Here is a 16,505-nt window from a genome sequence, read left to right as displayed (position 1 = left end):
TAATAATAATATAGACAATATTCAATGTTTAGTATTTTGAGAAATTGTGCCCTAACGTATTGGGTTGCGATTTTTCTTATCTGACTTAAACAATTGAATACCCTTTTAAATTTTATTGTGCGAGTTTTTAGACAAACTTATTTCTGAAGAGGTAAAATATCGTGCCCTAACGCATTGGGTGTGATGTTTTCTCTTTCTGAAACGAAAAGGTCTTAACTAGTAACTTGATTTATATAAGTTTTCTCTTAAAAAATAAGGATCATATTTTAAAATTTCTTCAAAGTTTTCAATTTTCGACATTAAGACATTAACTAATCACCTAGGTACCAATTTTTGGGCGTTACGAGGGTGCTAATCCTTCTTCGTACGTAACCGACTCCTGAACTCGTTTTTCTGAATTTCGTGGACCAAAATCGTTGTTTTAATAAAATCAAATCGTTTATTAAAAACAACCACTTTTCAAGGTGATCCGATCACACCTTATCAAAAAGGATTGGCGGCGACTCCCACATTCGATTTCATTTTTCAAAACCCAAGTCGACCCCTGTTTTCATCAAAAAAAATAGTGTCAATAGCTTTCATTGATAAAAAATTAATTGACAAAAAGAAATAGTTTTAGAGTGACTATATGAATAATTTACTTAAAATTAATTTAGGGTCCTTGGGATCAACTAGTGAGCTAAGATTAAAAATTTTCATCTCCATTGCAGCCTCCGTTTTTCCAATCACGTCCTTTCAGTTTTTTGTCCTTTTATCATTTTATTTTTTTAAGAAAATATTTTAAGACAAAAGTATTTATATATCTCGTGATATTAATTTTTTTCATTACTTTATTTCAGTTAATAATTATATAATAAGTAAATATTTAAAAAAAGTATATACAAATATACTTTTATAAGATAAGACTAACAAAACTATATTTATTTATATAATTAATATAAGTTTATTAAATTAAATAACTATATAAAAATGATGAAAAATATTATTTGAAACAATACCATCCATCTTAATATTTTATATTCATTAAAATATTTATATAAAAAACTTAATAATTTATAATTATTAACTTTACAAATATCAAATAGTTTCAAAAATTCTCTTCCATATAAATTTTAATATTATGTGTTTAATAATCAGTTTTTCTTCTTATTATATTTTACCCCACTTTCACTACTATGATTAAATCCAAACATATATATTATCACCGTTATAGTAACTAATATTACTATTACAATAATTAATATTACTACTTACAACCCATCCAAACGCACTCTCTAAATAATTTTTACAGAAAACTATCAAAGCTTTACATGAATTTTGATCCAATGTGCAATGTCATACATGAGCTTTTGTTTTGTATAATTTTATACATGAAATTTTAATTTAATTCAAAATTCACAAACCAGAGACTAATATTATCGAATTAACACAATTTTATGTTGATATATTGCATGCACAAAAAACCAATATTAATCCAATATGAAAATAAATGTATGTATTCATTTCTTTAAATGTATACAATCAAAGCTTTATCTATACATATGAAGTGCAATTCAAGTTTCAAAGTTCATAAATTCAATTACACATTTATTTGAATATGGATAAAAAAATTAAAATGTTTCTATAAAAAATAAATTAAAAATTAAGTGTTAAAAAATTACATATATTGAATTTAAATTATAAATTTTGTTTGATATATCACTTAAAATTAATTATTAAATATAAATAGATTGTTAGATAAATGTAAATTTTAAATTATAAAAGTTTTATGTTTTATATTTTTATTTTTATTTTTTTCTTAAAATTTTATGAAACAAACCCAAAATTTAAATGACTTTGAGTATAAATATGGAACATTTGAAATAAAATATACTATTAAATATAAAATATTATAAATCTAAAAGTAAAAATATATATAGAGAGAGAATAATGTGACATTCTAGTTCAAGCTCTTAAAAGGAAGTAATTAATTTAAATATAAAGCAGTGGTGGAAATAGAAAAGTTTTTCAGGGCGGAATTAAATTGGATATTTTATGATAATAAAAATGTAATTTCACCATTTTATTAGTTTATATCTTTATAATTTTCAAAGAATTAATCAAATTTTTATCATTTTAAGGGGGCCAAAGTGTAATTTTATCATTACTAATTTAAAATTTTATAAATAATAACCTAAATGAAAATTTTCCCATTGTAAATTATATGGATCAAGAAATAAATCAATCAGAATATAAAAGCAGAAAAAAATTATAGATTAATTTTAGAATCATATTTAAGTAAGTTCATGTGTTAATTTATATTGTATCTGTTTCCCTGTCTACATGGGGACTATATGATGTTTGGTTTCTTCTTTGAACCAAAAGAAAAACTAAGAAAAAAAGAAAAATTAAAAATAAAGGTGAGGCAATAAAAGTTACAGGTGAGATAATAAGGCAAATTCAATTATATGATCTACAATTTACAAAGTAAGGTTAGAGTGATTATAAGTGTTCTATAAAATATAATAAAATATTAAAAATAAATTTATAAAATAAATTAGATACATAACAATTTTTTAAGTTTACTTACGGAATTAAAAAAAAGTATATTACCAATTTACACAATATTAACCCATTTATTAATAGTGTATTATAAAAAAAATTTTTAAAAAAATACATACACAACATTCAACACAACAATTTTTCTGATTTTAATGTTCAACCTTGACGTAAGGCCTCCTTGATCATTCTATCAAAGTTGGTAACAGAAGATCCTCCAACACTAATGGCAGATTTAGCTTTTCTCTTCCATTCCAATGCCTTTTGCCTTATCCTTTGCCCATTATCTCCTTCCATTATCTCTTTAACAAGAGCCTCCACATCCTTACGCTTTACGTCAGGGTTGATTCCCATTCCATTTTCCCATGTGGTGCACGAATATCGACAATTCGTTTGTTGATCACCAAAAAAAGGCCAACAAATTAAAGGCACACCTTCGGATACAGCTTCCAACAAAGAATTCCATCCGCAGTGTGTCAAGAAAACGCCAACCGCTGGGTGGGACAACACTTGTTGTTGGGGACACCAGCTTGTTATGAGGCCCCTTCCTTTTATTGCCTCCATGAATTCTCTTGGAAAAACAGCCGATTCTCCCATCACAACGTCAGGCCTAACTACCCATAAAAACGGGTATTTACTATTTGCAAGTCCCCAAGCAAATTCTTCCAAATGATGGTTCGACATCACTGTTACACTCCCATAATTCACATACACCACCGACTTGGGTTTCATTGTGTTAAGCCATTCGATGCAACTTGTATCCTCCTTCCATAGGCTTGAATTTAGTGAGTTATGTAGGTTCCTACTTAGGGAGGTGAGTGGACCAATTGCATAAATATTAGGGGACTTGGAAGCAATTACTTGTAGCACTTCTTTCTCGAACTCATCGAATGTGTTAAAGATTATTGAAGAAGATTTTAAGCATTCTTGTGATACTTCCATGGCATAATTCCACATGATGTCGTCGGGATCGGTGGTTCTTATAAAGCTTGGAAGGTCCTTGAGGCGCATGTTAGGCATACCAGGGATCCAATCAATGGGCATCTCAAGTGTCCCATCACTAACAAAGCCTTCATCTACAAGGAAAATAAAAAGCATATTTTTGTTTCAATATGCAAAAGAATATGTATGGACGTGCGTGTAACACATAGAACCTCAAAGAGATTATTATGAATGAACATAAAGCACAAAGAAAACATAAAATTTGTAACCTTTGAATGGAACAATGCCTCTTTGAGCTAGTTCTTTGTAGTGCAGAAATCCCAGAAAGCTAACGGTTGAAGAAGTCCAGAGTTGAACATAAGGCACCCCAATGAGTTGAGCTGCCTTGGTACCACAGTTCATGATTCCATCACAAACTATGCAAGTAACAGGGGGCAGTTGGGGTGAGGAATTAAGCTTAGATAGTAGCTCCAAGAATGGAGCCAAACAATTTTTTCGTGTGGAATCGCATATTGCTGGAACGCACTGAGTCGCATCGGAATCGGAAGGTGGCAGCCCATCGGGTATGGCTTCGTACCGGAAATCAGGCAGACCCTTAACAGCTTCTTCCCCTCTAGACCGTATCAACCGTCTATGATTGAAGTCGGTGTTGACAAAGGTTATATGGAAGCCTCTAGAGTGCAAGAGCTTGGCCAGTTGCATCATGGGGTTAACATGACCTTGTGCTGGGAATGGAAGACATACTGCATGCGATTTAATTGAACTCATCTTTCTGCAAATAATAACTAAGCAATGAAGTCAAGTAGGCGGTGAAAATTGAAGATACTATATATGAGTATTCCTTCCTAACTTGTGGAGGGGATAAAGAAAAACAGGATAACGCTGTTGGCAATTGTGGTGTAAAATAATTGTCATGGATGAGGCTGAGAAAATATCAGCTGCTTCTCAAGAATTTTGATAGGTTACTGCATTGGCAAGAGGAAGGATAGTATAAAATTGTGATTTCATGTCATCTTTATCTCTTTTCAATAGGAGAATTATAAATTAGATTTTTTTTTCTTGATTTTTAGCATTTTTAATTGGATTTGATTTTTATTAGGAAGAAAAAAATTAAAAATCAAGAGAAAAAATCTAATTTATCATTATGCAATTAGATAAATATAAGGAAATCACAGTTCATACAATCCCTTCTCGTATTGGCAATAAAAAATTTTAAATTATCCTTAGTTGTTTACTTTTGAAATTCACAATGATTAAATTGCTTCAATTTTTTTTAGAGAGACCAATTTACTCAATATTGAAATTGATGACTGGAGCGGTCTTTTTACCTTCTTTTTTTTTCTTAAAATTTACTTATGCTAATACATAAAGGTTCATAAATTCATAAACGAGCAAATAAGAAACTCATTAAAAAGTTATAACCTCGATGGAAATATATGTATGTGTGTAATACTTGTTACAACAATCTTATTATTTTAAAATTAAACCTTAATGTCACAAAATTACAAAAAATTAATAAAAAAGAGATCAAATTACACAATGTGTTGTTTAGGGTTAAATTTTTTTAAAATAAAGACTAAACGGACATAATTTATAAATGTTGAGGATTAAAGTTGTTATCATGTCAATTTTGTAACTTTTATAATTGAATGACAAAAAATTTACTATTACTTAAGTGATTACTAGTATAATTTAGCCTTATTACTATTAAAAGAAATAAATTCATTAATATTGGTAAAACGTTACATCAAACAATGTGTTGCTATTACCAAAAGCAAAATGGAGCTCAACAGAGAGTCCCTTCCATACCCATTCCAACCCTTGCAAGTTCATGAGCTACCCATTATCAAACCTCCCTACGTGGTGAAATACATATAATTTGTTGAGGGATAAAAACAATATAGATAAAAACATTATAACTATTATTTTTCATCCTATTATATAGTATCTTTAAATTCAATATTGTTGAACAACCTTTTTAACTTTTTCGAAAAAAGTATTCCAAGTATCACTTGTTAGGCATATATAGTTAAATTTTCAATAATGGTTAGTAATATTCTCAGTAAGGTTTCGTCTTTCGCCTCTATCAAAGATCCTAAAGAGTTTATAAAAGGAGAACACCTCATTTGGTGAAAATACAACTTGCAATGCTCACGGGATAATTATCAATGCGTAATATTAATTATAAAATACACTTGAGAGTTGGAGGACTCAAACTACAAACAAGTTGTATCTCTACCAATTTGAGGTGTTCACTCTTGTATTTTTCAAAAGTCTCGGAGGAGAAAAAAATAAAACTACTACACAAAAATAATATTTACTATTGTTAAAATTTCAGTTAATTATCCGATAAATAACACTTTAAAACCTCTCTCCAAGGGATAAGATCGCCTTCCCAACAAATTCAATACATTTAATATAATACAATAGATTTATTATATATATATATATATATATTTTTTGTATCTGTTTTTCTCTCTACAGAGAACTTTATGATGTTTGGTTTCTTCTTTGACCCAAAAGAAAAACAAAGAAAAAGAAGACAAATAAAAAATAAAAGTGAGGCAATAAAAGTAACAGGTGAAACGACAAAGGAAATCCCATTATGATCTACAATTTGGCACATTATATTAAAAAATAATACTTTTCAATAAACATTATAATATGTTTAATATAGAATGATATATTTATTAAATGTCTTATATTCTTTTTATAGATAAGAGAAAGCAATACACGGTTTTAAATCAAATTATTTATACATGAGAATCACCTAATATGTCTTCTAAAAATAGTCTCCTCACATAAGGTGTAAGAACATCAACATAAATAAATTAACATATTAGGAAGACATTATTTGACTAGTCAATTAGCAACCTGACAAGATATTTCATTGATTTTCTTAACAATAGTTATAGAAGGTGAAATGTCTTGTATTTAAATTATGATATTTGGTAATGAGATTTTGGGCATGAGACTTTAAGAAATTTAAATTTTTTGGATTCATCTTGACATTTGATAATTTATTTTGTATTTATATTTAAGGAGATATTTTGTACAGGGTTAATTGGGTTGTTGGACTTTAGAAGTAGGTTTAGAGTAATGATAACTATCCTATAACCTATAGTAAAATATTAAAAAATAAATTTATAAAATAAACCAAATACATAACAATTTTTTTAAGTTTACTTGTGGAATTAAAAAAAGTATAATATTGATTTATCAAATGCTAACCAATTTATTTAATAATGTAATATAAAATTAAGAAAAACATACATAAAACATACAACACAATAGTATTCTGATTTTAATGTTCAACCTTGACGTAGGGCCTCCTTGATCATTCTATCAAAGTTGGTAATAGAAGATCCTCCAACGCTAATGGCAGATTTAGCTTTTTTCTTCCATTCCAATGCCTTTTGTCTTATCCTTTGCCCATTATCTCCTGCCATTATCTCTTTAATAAGAGCCTCCACATCCTTACTCTTTACGTCAGGGTTGATTTCCATTCCATTGCCCCATGTGGTGCACGAATATCGACAATTCGTTTGTTGATCACCAAAGAAAGGCCAACATATTAAAGGCACTCCTTCGGATACAGCTTCCAACAGAGAATTCCATCCACAATGTGTCAAGAAAACACCAATTGCTAGGTGGGACAACACTTGCTGTTGGGGACACCAGCTTGTTATGAAGCCCCTTCCTTTTATTGCCTCCATGAATTCTCTTGGCAAAATAGCTGATTCGCCCATCACAACACCAGGCCTAATTACCCATAAAAACGGGTATTTACTATTTGCAAGTCCCCAAGCAAATTCTTCCAAATGATGGTTCGACATCACTGTTACACTCCCATAATTCACATACACCACCGACTTGGGTTTCATTGTGTTAAGCCATTCGATGCAACTTGTATCCTCCTTCCATAGGCTTGAATTTAGTGAGTTATGTAGGTTCCTACTTAGGGAGGTGAGTGGACCAATTGCATAAATATTAGGGGACTTGGAAGCAATTACTTGTAGCACTTCTTTCTCGAACTCATCGAATGTGTTGAAGATTATTGAAGATGAATTTAAGCATTCTTGTGATACTTCCATGACGTAATTAAACATGGTGTCTTCGGGGTCGGTGGTTCTTATGAGGCTTGGAAGGTCCTTGAGGCGCATGTTAGGCATACCAGGGATCCAATCAATGGGCATCTCAAGTGTCCCATCACTAACAAAGCCTTCATCTACAAGGAAAATAAAAAGCATATCTTTGTTTCAATATGCAAAAGAATATGCATGGACGTGCGTGTAACACATAGAACCTCAAAGAGATTATTATGAATGAACATAAAGCACAAAGAAAACATAAAATTTGTAACCTTTGAATGGAACAATGCCTCTTTGAGCTAGTTCTTTGTAGTGCAGAAATCCCAGAAAGCTAACGGTTGAAGAAGTCCAGAGTTGAACATAAGGCACCCCAATGAGTTGAGCTGCCTTGGTACCACAGTTCATGATTCCATCACAAACTATGCAAGTAACAGGGGGCAGTTGGGGTGATGAATTAAGCTTAGATAGTAGCTCCAAGAATGGAGCCAAACAATTTTTTCGTGTGGAATCGCATATTGCTGGAACGCACTGAGTCGCATCGGAATCGGAAGGTGGCAGCCCATCGGGTATGGCTTCGTACCGGAAATCAGGCAGACCCTTAACAGCTTCTTCCCCTCTAGACCGTATCAACCGTCTATGATTGAACTCGGAGTTGACAAAGGTTATATAGAAGCCTCTAGAGTGCAAGAGCTTGGCCAGTTGCATCATGGGGTTAATATGACCTTGTGCTGGGAATGGAAGACATACTGCATGCGATTTAATTGAACTCATCTTTCTGCAAATAATAATTAAGCAAAGAAGTCAAGTAGCTAGTGAAAATTGAAGATACCATGTATGATTATTCCTTCCTAACTTGTGACGTTTATATACAGAAAGTGAGGGGATAGAGATAAACAAGATAAAGCTGACGGCAATTATTGCTCCATTTAAGGAGTTTATTATAAGAGATCGGATTTGGTTAGTGGTTTCAGGTATGAATATTTTATCTCTAAATCTTTAATGGATTTTGATTAGTTATCTATATTTATTATTATAGTGTGTTAAATTGAGATGATATCTCCAATTTTTCGAGTTTTGTTTAGTTGTAAAACTATTGTAATTTATTTTCGTATATTCGTTGCATGATATCTCTAACGGTACGTTTGGTTCACTGTAATGGAATAGGATTGTAATTGAATACAGCTGTAAAAAAATAGAGTTGTAATGGAATATAGTTGTAATCAGTAATTCAATTGTTTGGTTGAATGGAATGCAGTAAAGTTGTAATAGAATTCTTATGTTTGGTTGAATGGAATAGATGTTGTAATAGTATAAAGAAAAAGGCTTAAATGACCAAAGTACCCTAAACAGAATTTTTGTAGGTAGATGATTATTGTTATTAAATTTTAATATGATTATTGTTAAATATATTTTAATAAAAATAAAAATAAATAATTTAATCATATTTTAACATAATTATTATTAAATACAATTTAATAAAATAATATATAATTTAATAACATTCTTAATATAATTATTAATAATATTTAATAATAATTTTAATATAAAATTATTATTAAGAATATTTCAATGCCTAATATATTTGCTTTAATCTAGCCTCTCACCTGTTCTCTTAGGTCACAATCGCCAATATAAAAATGAGTTTAACATACGATATTATAATCCTCTAATAACATTTTATTTTAATAGTCAATTTTAATAGAAAACATATTTTTTTAATATTTTATTTTATCCTTTATAATAACATGATAACAACAATTAATTAAAAGGTATACTCTTTAACAAATTAATTATTTATAGCAATCTTTTGGTGAAATAAAAACCTTCAAATTTTACATAAAAATTACTAAATTTTAGTAACATTAGTTCTTTTCATATGTGAAATAAAAAATCAAAAGTCATAGTCCTTTATTATTCAAAAACCATAGTCCTTGATTTTATGTCATTTAAAAACTCAGTTCATGTTTTTCAAAAACATGAAGAAAACTCGACATAAATACAGAAGGAGCTGAGATTCGTAATCCCTATCTCAAAAGCCATTCCTCATTTTATGTTATTAAAAAACTTATAGTTCTTTATGTTATTCTCGTATAAGAAATAGCAAATTCTCTCCATAGCATTGGCTTCTCTTAGAAAGTCAAACTCATATCCGATCTTGACAACACAAAGGATAAATAATTAGCACAAAGGATAAATAATTAACGACATGCAGAACAAAAAAGAAATCCAAATCCAAGTGGAACGATACTCTCAATTTACATAATCTGAAAAATACATAAAAGAAGGATAGATGTGTTTTGCAAGGAACATCAGTGTGAATACATATGCCTATTTTTGATATCATTCTTCTGAATATATAGTGCAAATGCTTGCAAGTTACAGATGTCAGTTATCATAAGATCCTGGATTCCTGGATGTTGCACCTGCCATAAACTTGAATGGTCAAAATCACATAGACATATGAGGTTTTAAAATCATTTTCAAAGGTACTTACCTTAATAACAACATCGATCTTATCACTTCTCAATCCTACTTGATAAATCTAATTCAGATACGAACATATGTTAAGGTATATCCACTCGGTTCTTGTAAGCATTATCCTATTTTTGGAACCCGAGAAGCCCACAAAACTGTTAAACTTTATGGTAGCATTAAAACAGCAAATGTGTCATATCCTATTGTATGTTGGCAAGCATGAAGCTTATTTAATATAAATGTTTAGCCTTCAAAGATTTTATATGTTTAAATACATAAACCTATACCCTTCCTAGCATGCTCATATAAAACTTCAAGCCAGGTAAAGAAATGAAAAAGTAATACTTGTGCGATTGATGCAGAACCAAGAGGATTTACATCAAAATTCTAAAAAATTTCACCGATGCTTTGACCAAACTCCTCTAAAACAAGTTGAACAACATCAAATGTCTTAACATACATAGAAAACAACATGAAACAAAGAAGCACATTTCTATCAAATTATGACACCCTCCCCTTATAGAGTTCTTTAATGAAGTAATTCAATAACTCATACCATACAAAATAACCTATCCAAAGCCAATTTAATGCATTCGAGTCATGACCAATGTCAAATTATAAAACATAGAGAAAAATAATCCACAAACCTTGAAAATTGAAATCATCAACGAGCTCAAAGCATTCTAGCAAAGGATCCTCAAAAAGAGACCTGCAATACGACTGGTAGGTTCCCCTACACACAGAAGTTACAGAATCAATACAAATATCCATTGAACACAAACAAAAAATAATCAACCATACAAATAAACAATCAAAAAAAATAAAAGAGACTTGAAGAAGAGTTTTATACCTCCGGTTTCTGTGATGAAACAAAAAAAAAATAAAAGAGAGCGTAGAAAACTGAGGCATAAAAACAATATCACTAACCTTTCTTGAAAGAAAGGTTAGAATATCCAACCTTTCACGCGGAGATGGAAAATCACATAAACGGAGGCGATTAAGCCTACCTAGTCCCAGCAATGCAGCATCAAGCAAAACTGGTCTACTGCTTATAGAAGAATTCAAGTAAATTTTTATTATAGCTATGCAACTCATAAGGAAAAACCATGAAATAAGAAACTTATATATTTATGGAAAACCTTGAAATCAAGAAATGTATTCTCTTTTAAAAATTTTGTGCTACTTGAAAAACTATCTTATTTGGGTATGCATCTCATGTCAAAATCGATCACGTGAAGATAATAACGAGTCAAACTCAACATTGTGGGGATTAATCGTAGATTAAGGATAGGTACTATCAAAATAATACAATAGGATTCCATGAGAACTAACCTTGTTGCAACAAACACAAATACATTAGTCAAAACTTCAAAACCATCTAATTTAGTTAGGAAATGTTTGAAAGCAAAATAACAATAAGAAAGACATCAAAAGTTAAGGCAAAATAATAAAATGCAGCAAGCAAAAAGATACTAACTTGGTTGACAACTCGAACAGTTACTCCAATGTTGTCATGTCATCTTTTAAGGGTAATGGAATCAAATTCATCAAAAAAAGAAGAGGCAAGGTGCAGCAGCAACAACTGCTTCAGAGAAACTATCTTGAACCTGAAATGATATTGAGCATGAACCATGAGTTATATTTCCACAGTAGAAACATATTAATATATTTCCACAGCATATGATGAGCTGAACTTAATAGTCAATAAGATATGCATGCCTCAGCATCCTTTACCCTTCAATACAATACTTAAAGTGTATGTAACACAAACTTGCTACTAAATTTCATTTTAGGCAAGGTAATTACTAATAATACATACACATTATGCATTTACACATCTCACTAGAAATTATTGTTTATATTTTTTTATTTTCTACATACTGGGTTTGAATTATAATAAATATTACTGGCATATCAAGAAGCAAAAATCAATGGGGAACGCATCCATAAAAGATGGTAAAAGTGAAAATGCTTGATCAGATAGTATGCATTTACAGATGTTTGCTTAATTTTAGCAAATTGCAAATGTTTGTGATATTTATAATAGAGAAAAACAACTAAGCACAAGAAGTTTGCAGTTTAGATAGTATGCATTTACAAATGGAAAGGAAAAAGAAAAACCTTTGGCACAAGAGGAGTGTTTCTGTCCTTCTGGATTTTAGCAACAACACATTTAATATCCATTCGTGTGATACTCGTGAATAGTTAGCCCCCAAAACTCCCTTAACACTAGTAAAACGAAACATAGCCTAGAATGATATCTATACACATTTTTCATTACAAACATGAAATGATATGTACAAGTATCTTTTCCCAACTAAAGAAGAAGGCTTAATATTTCTTCAAGTACTTACACAAAACGCACGCGATGAGCTTCCCTCAACCAGAACACATTTGACCTTTGGATCCGGTTCTCATTCTAACAAATATGCAAACAAGTAAATTCAAGCAGTAAAGTAATGAACTTCATTATTGTTAAAATTTAACTTCAAACCCAAAACAAACAAAAAAAAAAGATAAAATGAAATTTTAAACTTACCAAAACAAAAGAAACCCCAAATTAAGAGAAAATCCAAAGGGAAATCATTGATGCATTGATAGAGCAATTAGCGAATAGAAAAATATTGTAGTCTTTGCAGATAAATCCCAACCTAAAATTGAAATCCCTTTCTATCTACAAAAAGAAAAAAAAACATGATATTCATCTATAAAAAATCAAGGAAGGGAAAAAAAATTACAGGGTATTGGGGAAATGAATATTAGCTTCAAGAGCGTCTTGAACAATTTCCTCATCTCCCCTATCTTTGTTTTCTTTTTCTTTTTCTTTTTCTCGCTGAAAAACTCTGTAACTAATTCACTGCAGCAAAACAGGCTTTTAGCGGCTTTTTTTAGGCCTATAGCGGCGCTTTTAAGCAGCTAAAGAACATGACCTTTAACGGCGCTTTTATCACAAACACTGCTAAAGAACTTGACCATTAGTGGCGCTTTTATCACAAACGTCGTTAAAGAAAATAACCTTTAGCGGCGCTTTTATCACAAACACCGCTAAAGAGCATAACCTTTAGTGGCGCTTTTATCACAAACGTCTCTATAGAGAATGACTTTTAGCGGCTTTTTTTTCACAAACGTCGCTAAAAGCATCGTTCTTTAGCGGCGTTTATGAAAAAATGCCACTAACTTTGGCAGATTTGTAACATTCAATTTTCATCCATATACAACCCTTCCTGTAGCATGAAATCCAACCAAAAACAGTAAATTTAAATGATACTTCAAATTCAACGAAATATATATGATATAAATTGATAACTGAAGTATAATTCAAAATATTCTTACAATAATGTTAAAAGTTACAATGTTAAAAATATTCTTACAATAAGAAAACAAATGTCTAAGATGGAGGATTTTGCAACTGCTGAAACATCTTCATCATATTCTGAAGCTGTAGCTGGAGTGCGTCGTACTTTCTGCTTTGCTCTGCTTCCCTCGCTACTGCCTCCGCTTTACTTTGTAGCTGGAGTTTTTCATATTTTCTGTGAACCACAGCTTTTCTCAATGTTGCCTCCGCTTTAAGTTGAGCAATTTGCTCAACTGTTCTCTCTTGCATCTGAGCCATCTGGTCTCTTAACCTCTGAACTTTAGCTTGAGGCTGACTCTCTGAAGGCATGTATTATTGCGAGTTGGATCCAAAATATCCGGTTGGGTTAACAAAATATCCTTGAAATCGAACCCGACCATACCTTTCAGGACCCAAAACTTCAGTAATAATCCAGTTATCAATGTCTTCAACATTAACAGAACTATCACTCGGAGCAATCGCTTCATACTCCGCCTTTTTATCCTTTAGTTTCTCCTAATAAATCAATCAAAGAGCTAGAAACAAAATATATAATAAAAACAAATGCAACATAACTTAGCATTATTTGCATTACAAACGACAAATTAAACCTTTATAATTAAACCATATAAATATTTAAAATAATTCAAATTTTATTAAGTAAACATACCATAATTTCTGCAGCTTCAGAAGTCATAGGAGATCCATCTTTCTTCCTATGTGTAATGTCAAAAAGCTGAAGGCGTCCAACTTTTTGACCAGATGATAGTTCCTACAATATAGTAGTAAAAATATTATTTAATAGAAAGTAATAAATATTTGAAACAATTAATAAATTCAAAATACCTCGGCCTCAGCTACACAAGCATAATTTTTTGACCCAGCTGTGTGAGTGAACTTCTGTTTTTGCCTCCTGCTTGTTCCAACTCGTTCACGATCCTACATTATGAAATTATTATTACGTATATAGTAAGTACTATAAACTGAAATAATTATAAGAGTTTGGAAGTACGTAATACCTCTCATTTCTTTGAATTCCAAAATCTAACCACATCTTCCCATTGGTACCTCAACATTCCCGGCGGGACATTTCGCAATTTCTCTTCGAGGCTTATATTTTAAAAAAAAATTCTTTCTTTAAAGTACTTTTATGGTCTCTCCATTTTTTCCCAAGGCCTTCTTGACATAATTATCTGAAGCAAACCTCTCCTACAAAAAACACAAGTTTAGAAAGTAAATATAAATAAAACTTAAACCAAAGTATTATAAATTACATTCACGTTTTGTTACCTTAATATTATCGAGAGCTTCGTTTTTGTTACTATCAGGCATTTGATGCCATGACTCGTAGTTGGTAGGCAACATATTGGCATTTCGTGCTATAATGCCCAAATATCCTGCTCAAATTTAAGCTTCTGATCCAACAAGCTGACCAAGATTATTTCTAGATATTTTGACACGCTCGACAAGATTTAACTCGTATAAATCTTTAAGTAGTGTACGTCTTCAACCTTTGCGCATCCCACCACTTTCAGCTAAAAAATGGTATATTATAATATAAGAATTTGAAAAAGAAATTAATAATAAAAGTCAACACGCATGTAAATTAAATTTAACATTACTTTGAATTTCTGCAGGTTCGTCAGGTGTATTCAAAACATTCGAAGATCCAATAGCAGTCTGTTGTTCACTATTTGTTTCTTCCAAATTTGGAGTATTTTGAACAATACTTAGATCTCGCAATCTTCTTCTAGGCATTTTATCTGCAATACACATAAAAAAGTTGAAATTTTAGTAACTAATTACAACAATAATAGTACATATAAAATAGTTGAAATGTTTAACAAGACCAAGATTTAAATTATGATATTACATATAATTAAAAAATCGTAAAATCTTACTACATCATAATTCGTAAATATCTTCATCAACATCCTGGCGAACCCATTGAAATTGTGTACTAGTACTAGGGATATTTTCATTTAAGTTTAGTTCTGGAAAAGGCAAAGTTTCTGATCTTTCATCGATGTCATCTCTATTTCCATTGCCCATGTCAAACAAGTCTCTAGGGGTGTTACGGAGCACAACGTACCAACCCTCATCAGTTGAATCTTTCTTGTAAAGAACTTGTTTCACTTAAGAAAAAAATACATACGGTTTATCTATTAATTGTTGTCCAGTGTGAATCAATCGAGATTAGTTCACCATTGTAAAACCAAATTGATCTGTTTTAATTCCGCGAGTAGTCTTAACATAAGCCCAATCACACCGAAATAAGACAACTTTCCATTTGCCATGGTAATCCAGCTCAAAAATGTCAGTAAGAAGTCCATAATACTCCACATTTCTCTCAACAACTGTCCCAAGCACTAGCATAACTTGTAATTGAAGAATTAACAACTATTCCACAATTTTGAGTTCTTCTCAATCTCTTGCGATATTTTGTATAAAATCTGAATCCATTAATAAGGAAGGCACTATATCTTTTTACTACTCTATTCGAACCTTGGGAAAGCCATTTAATTTCGTCATTGACGTCATTCCCACTCCAAATCTATTGAATCGAAAGTAAATTGAGTAATTATAAATGTTATGAGAAAACATTTTTATTTGTCAATGAAAGCTTCAATTGCATATCGTTTGGCTTAATCATTCATGAAAAGATTTTGTGAATAACTTATTAATCTCTCGATGTTAAAAATACCAGCTGCTTTAATCAATTTTGTTTTCATTACTTGTCATTGATTGTTATTCAATTTCATCTCCTCAATAAACTCTTGAGCTGTCTCGGGTGTTTTATTATTCAGTGTTCCACCAACTACTGCATCAATTAGTTGTCTAGTCGAGGGATGCAAACCGTTGTAAAAGGTTTGAACTTGCAACCATAAAGGTAACCCCTGATGAGGCACCTTCTCAACAGATCCTTAAATCTCTCTCATGCATCATATAATGTCACCAAATCAATTTGAGCAAAAGAAAAGATATCATTCCTCAACTTAGTTGTTTTAACTGTTGGAAAGTACTTCAACTGAATTTTTTCAGTCATTTGCGCCTAGGTAGTGATAGAACCTCGTGGCAATGAATTCAACCACCATTTTGTCTTGCTCCTCAAAGAGAATGGGAAG

At 31.0% G+C, this 16,505-nt stretch overlaps 2 protein-coding genes across 2 annotated transcripts; both read right to left on the bottom strand.

Annotated features, from left to right (window-relative positions):
• Nucleotides 1–2,595: 2,595 nt before the first annotated feature.
• Nucleotides 2,596–4,400, bottom strand: LOC107950444 (linamarin synthase 2). Its single transcript, XM_016885292.2, has 2 exons — nt 3,750–4,400; nt 2,596–3,614 (listed from the first exon to the last, which is right to left on the bottom strand). The coding sequence occupies exons 1-2, from the start codon at nt 4,246–4,248 to the stop codon at nt 2,698–2,700; spliced, it is 1,416 nt and encodes a 471-aa protein (XP_016740781.2). The 5' UTR covers nt 4,249–4,400; the 3' UTR covers nt 2,596–2,697.
• A 2,295-nt stretch (nt 4,401–6,695) lies between these two features.
• Nucleotides 6,696–8,458, bottom strand: LOC107950452 (linamarin synthase 2). The gene is made up of 2 exons (XM_041089649.1): nt 7,844–8,458; nt 6,696–7,708 (listed from the first exon to the last, which is right to left on the bottom strand). The coding sequence occupies exons 1-2, from the start codon at nt 8,340–8,342 to the stop codon at nt 6,792–6,794; spliced, it is 1,416 nt and encodes a 471-aa protein (XP_040945583.1). The 5' UTR covers nt 8,343–8,458; the 3' UTR covers nt 6,696–6,791.
• Between the last annotated feature and the right edge of the window lie 8,047 nt (nt 8,459–16,505).

The sequence above is a fragment of the Gossypium hirsutum genome, chromosome D03, assembly GCF_007990345.1.
Source record: "Gossypium hirsutum isolate 1008001.06 chromosome D03, Gossypium_hirsutum_v2.1, whole genome shotgun sequence".
NCBI classification, from domain to species: Eukaryota; Viridiplantae; Streptophyta; class Magnoliopsida; order Malvales; family Malvaceae; genus Gossypium; species Gossypium hirsutum.
Note: the sequence above shows the minus strand (reverse complement) of the source record. Positions and strands in the feature narration are given on the sequence as shown.